This window comes from Papilio polytes, unplaced genomic scaffold (assembly GCF_000836215.1).
Source record: "Papilio polytes unplaced genomic scaffold, Ppol_1.0 DF823980.1, whole genome shotgun sequence".
Taxonomy (NCBI): domain Eukaryota; kingdom Metazoa; phylum Arthropoda; class Insecta; order Lepidoptera; family Papilionidae; genus Papilio; species Papilio polytes.
This window is the reverse complement of record NW_013525224.1, coordinates 470976-476055: the sequence shown is the minus strand read 5'-3', so window position 1 is coordinate 476055 and position 5080 is coordinate 470976. Positions and strand designations below refer to the sequence as shown.

The window sequence follows — 5080 nt, the reverse complement described above, 5'->3', positions numbered from 1 at the left end:
ATCTTATTATAATATTATAAATGTCATATGGCAAGCTTCTCTTTTTTTTATTCCATTCGGACGGGGTCTGTCTACAAGCATGATCAAGAAAGTATTTTTAAATGTACTGTGTATATTCCTATTTTTCTTATGATACATAAAATCAACGTTTGACCACGATCCCACCTATAGTTAAGTGGTAATGTGTAATTGTTATACTAGCTGTAAAGATTTGACTAAAATATTTTTTACTAAACCTATTAATAGAATTGAGATTAATTAATTGTGAATTTGCAGGTGACACAACCGGTGTGGGGCCCGTTGGCTCGGTAGGAGCGGTGGGCTCGGTGGGCTCGGTGGGCTCGGTGGGCTCGGTGGGCCCGGTGGGCCCGGTGGGCGTGCTGGGCAGCGCGTACAACACGCTGGAGGCGGGCGGGGGGTGGGGCGGCGCGTGGGCGTGGGGCGCGGCGGGCGCGGTGCGACCCCCGCCCGGCTTCTCCGCGCCGCCGCGACCGCCGCGCGCCTACGACCCCTTCCATTCTCTCGCGTCCATCTGGGCGCCGGGCGCGGCCGACTGGCGCTACGAGCCCGCCGACGCGCCCTCGCCCGCGGCGCCTACAGCGCCCACAGCGCCGACAGCGCCCGCCCCGGCCGAGCCCGAGGAGCGCTAGCGCCCGGCGACATCGTGCGTCCAGTGGCGTCGTATTCGTTTTGGGGAGGTTGCGCGGCCGCGGGCGCACTAGTCAACGCCCCGGCGCCGCCCGCGCCCTCCCGCGACCCTCACACGATATGTTGTTTATGTTTATGTTCCTCAAGTTTCCCGAGACGAGTTCTTATTATAAGTAAAGCGTAAATAAACTTTTTGTTTTTGTCAGACATCTTTTCTTTTATTACACACAATCCTCTTCAATGACACGAGAGCGATGTTGCAGCGAACTCTTTATAAGGATAGGTTCCCATTGGAAGCTTTTATCAAGTGAAAAGCGGCACATCAAATTCTTTTAGATTGTAACAAGTTATTTGTGACCCTATTCCAATAAACTACCACTTTATTTCTTAATTAGATGTTGCTGGTGTTTTCGTTCGCGCAGGAAATAAATATTCTAGTAATTAAAGTCTATGTTACTTAGTGATAACATAGCTATTTATTTGTGAAAAAAAAAATTGAAATCGGCCCAGCAGTTTTTGACTTCAATACATACAAATATTTTCTTATAGTTTAGAAACTTATTAATCCGGCAAATCTATAGTTACATGTAATAAAATTGGACTGATTATAATTATAACAGATTATATCAAAAGAAGAATTTCGTATTTCGGGAAGATAATGAATTAGTGTTGATGATAATGAAAATCGATTTCTATTTTTTGACCGACTTCTCAAAAGAAGGAGGTACTCAATTCGTCTGTATGTTTTTTTATGTGTGTAACGGCATAACTCCACCGCTAGTAGACCGATTTTGATAATTCGGATTTTTGATAAAAAAAAAAAAAATTCTTTTTTAATTCCGCCTCTAACGAAGTTTGCGGGCGATAGCTCATGCTTAATATTTCTTGAAAATGGTGAAGTTGTTTCATTCATGTTTTATTGTTGTCATAGTTTGAGTGATTAAAAAATCATTACTAATGAATATTACTAATACTTACTATATTTTTAATTGATTCGCCGCAGTTTCGCTCGCCGGGACACACACCAAAATAAAACACAAAGTAAAAATATGTAATCTTTATTTCTCACTTCTTAGGCATTTGGATTGCCCGAATATTCTAAAATTAAATTTACACCGACTTTTGTTTTTTTAATTCTCACTTGTACACTTTGTATGAAACAAAATAGAATTCACCATTTTCCATCGGCATAGGAATATGCTTCAGTCATAACGGGCACAGTTTGTGTGTGACTGTGTCCCACAGAGTTGTATTGTGTTGTTGTTGGGGACACTTCAGTATCGGTATTTGGTAGAGTAGTCTTTGGGCGAGACAACGAGACCGCGGCCTTTGCGCGCGCCACGGTACACCGTCTCTATGATATCGATCATCTCCTGCTTGTCCTCAAGTGGCCAGTTGATCTTGTTGTTGTTGCCGGTGCCAAGGTCGATCATGATGTGTTTGTTGCGGAAAAAGAACATCACCGTGCATGGGTCGTACAGCTCGTACCTGCAACGGAACCAAATATTGCAGATATAAAAGAGCACATTCTATCCTACTTTTCAATTAAAAGTTTTGTTTTAGTCATTAAACTTCATACATAGCTACCAATACAATATAAAAGATTTTGGAATTTACAATTTTTAGCTCAACTTGTTGTTTGTCTATGCCTAATAAGATTTTAATTTTCATTTGAAACAACGTTATGTGTTTTAGAGAGAGGCATAATCATGACTTCTTTACATCTTACAAGTTCCTAGTTAGAACATCATATGGACTAAAATGAATAACATAATTTCAATTGGTTATTATATGTTAATAGTGAACCATCTGAACCTTGAATATTATATACAGAACCTACATTTTGTTGAAGTCTGGTACTTCAGTTATGTCCACAAGGTATATCACAGCAAAGTTCTTAACCTTTTCTGCAATGCTGTACAACACTTCATCCATCTTCATACATGTCGGGTCCCAATCGTGTCCAAAGCGGATTACCTACACAAATTCAATATAAAATGTTTCACTTAAAAATTACTATCATTTTATGATTTCTGAACTTTTAGGAGTTTAGCAACAATACCCACCACAACACGGTCTTCTTCAGACAAGATAGCTTGGTCCACTTGCCACCCATTATGCAAATGCCCCAGCATGTAACTCATCTTGAGATATGTTGGACTTTCTCGTTTACAATCAAATTATACTGCAGACTATTTGAATGTGTTCATCTATCTCGTCGATGGGAAAAGGAAGATTTCGTGAATCTTTATACAGGACACACATCAAACACGAAGTTAAATTAAGGCTTTATACCTATTTGGTGTAAGTTTTAGAATAGCCACTAAAGAACAGAACACATTAATCATTCAGAATGATCAAATCAACAACGATAATTGTTATTGGTGTTTTCCTTATATCACTGTCATTTATCAATTGTCAATTGTCAAGTTGTCTGTCAAAGTCAAACTATAGTCTGTAAGCATATTTTGGCACTTTTTTAACATTGACAGGAGGCCGTCGAGCATTTAGGGTTACCAACAAGGTAGTGTTTCCACATTCAAGGAAAATCCTTCCGTTTAGAAAACGAAAACGCAAATTGTAAAGGAAGTACTTGTATCTTACAATGTAACTAGAAAATCAGTGCTTATCTAGAGAATAATAGAAATTTTAATGATTGTTGTTTACAATCAACGCACAGTTTAAATTATGTGGTAAGCAACGTGGTTTGAACAAAACGATAAAATCATCAGACAGTTTCTTGTTTTATTTCTGAGTTTACACAGTAATTTGCTTAATACGCAAGTAAAAGAGTATGGTAAAAACCAAAATCCTTGTTTATTTTATGTCATGAAGGTAATACTTCCAGTTGCACAAAACACATTACAACTAAGGATTCGGTCACTGCATTTTGAAATGAATGGGTTATTTATAAGTCAAGTAGTGTTTAACAATTTTTTGAAATGGCAAAACTAAACATATTATACATGCTACATTCCCTCCTCCGTCGATCAAGGGTAGGCAACGCATCGGCTATTGCGAATGATTATGGGCATCGGTCGTTTCGCCATTTTAGCGGATACAGGTGGCCGCTTGCTCGTTTGCCACCTTATGAGATTAAAAAAAAGCTTAACAAATAAAGGATACATTGAAATGAATGAACAAAACTTTATAAAAATGTTTATTTTAACAAATAAATTATATTTAATGGCAGGCACGCGCAGACTCATACAACATAGTCAATGTAAGTATATTGGTATGGTAGGTACATTTTTGAAACTAGATATTCTCCAAAAAAATTAAAGGTAGAGTTCCAATTCAAACTCGAAGGATTTTCATCGAAGGCAAATTAAGTGCAAACCGCACTGTTAGCGTCGCTTTCCCTCCGCCCTAATAGATGGCGCTGTGGTGTATTTTCACGCAACTAACAAAAACTACAAGCCAATAGCAGCAAAGAATCAATATCGCCGTTGTAGCGGTAATCGTTATCCAAAGTCTTGATTTTGAATTGAATCGAAACAATAAAATAAAGTTACAATTTTTATTTGTAACTTTAAAAGAGCACACAAGCGACGAAGAGCGATAGTAACACAATGCAAATGTATGTAGTACGGTCTACTCGTTGGATTTTGACCTTCACTTGGTAAGCCTCGAAAAATGTGTATAACGGGAATAAGATAGTTGATAAAAGCTTCTAAAGGCTTTTTCTCTTTTATAACTCCAGCTTTAACAGTTTGGGAGAAATTGGAATTGTACCAGTAAAGCCCACAATACACCTTCAGTTTTAACTTTAACGAAGTCGAACTGTATAGTTAAAATAGTGCAATTATAACAGAAGATGTGTTGCGAGCTGTCTTTTGACTTTTTGGTGATGGTCGTTGGTCCATTGGGTTTTGGAGTCGAGTGCAGTTGAAAGAAGATCGATGCCTTTGTTAGCATTGCATGCACACGACATATTAAAGTCAACGGCCCCGCGACATGCGACGCGCACTTGATTTGCGAATTGTTTTACAATTCGTTAACCATCGAGACATTCGTCTAATTTCATTGATCGCATTACGCCGTACAAAATCTAATATACCAAAAGTGAACGAAACTTGACGTGAGCATGACGACTGCTGGGCTGAGCGTTTCTTCTTATATCTACCTCCGTACCTCCGTACTTCCGTACATCTGCGCCTCCGCGATCACTTCATTGTAAATATTACATTAATATCACCTATGCGTCGCGCGCGCGTATACGTCTTCTGTATATAAGTATATAAATATATACACGGCTAAATCTAAATCGCTTCCTAATATCTTAAAATTGTTCTAAATAAATATCATTATTCCGGTAACAATATAATCCTTACAAAACACTTATCTACACGCTATCATTGTAATACTGTACAAAATATAAATTATTTATTATAATTATGTGACACGTCGAACTGCATCACACTGCATGCGC

At 38.7% G+C, this 5080-nt stretch overlaps 2 protein-coding genes across 2 annotated transcripts; one reads left to right on the top strand and one right to left on the bottom strand.

Moving 5' to 3' along the window:
* Nucleotides 1-181: 181 nt before the first annotated feature.
* LOC106101436 (collagen alpha-2(I) chain-like) lies at nucleotides 182-650 on the top strand. The gene is made up of 2 exons (XM_013280673.1): nucleotides 182-185; nucleotides 277-650. Exons 1-2 carry the CDS (start codon nucleotides 182-184, stop codon nucleotides 648-650), a joined length of 378 nt encoding a protein of 125 aa, XP_013136127.1.
* A 1040-nt stretch (nucleotides 651-1690) lies between these two features.
* On the bottom strand, nucleotides 1691-3072 carry LOC106101476 (thioredoxin-like protein 4A). The gene is made up of 3 exons (XM_013280717.1): nucleotides 2715-3072; nucleotides 2489-2625; nucleotides 1691-2136 (listed from the first exon to the last, which is right to left on the bottom strand). Exons 1-3 carry the CDS (start codon nucleotides 2790-2792, stop codon nucleotides 1923-1925), a joined length of 429 nt encoding a protein of 142 aa, XP_013136171.1. The 5' UTR covers nucleotides 2793-3072; the 3' UTR covers nucleotides 1691-1922.
* Nucleotides 3073-5080: the final 2008 nt, after the last annotated feature.

Excerpts from the sequence above, each read along its gene's own strand:
- LOC106101476 (XM_013280717.1), bottom strand. The coding sequence starts at position 2,792 with ATGAGTTACATGCTGGGGCATTTGCATAATGGGTGGCAAGTGGACCAA. Across the intron at positions 2,626-2,714 it reads CTGAAGAAGACCGTGTTGTG|GTAATCCGCTTTGGACACGA; the intron begins GTGGGTATTGTT and ends GAATTTGTGTAG. Across the intron at positions 2,137-2,488 it reads GTACCAGACTTCAACAAAAT|GTACGAGCTGTACGACCCAT; the intron begins GTAGGTTCTGTA and ends GTTCCGTTGCAG.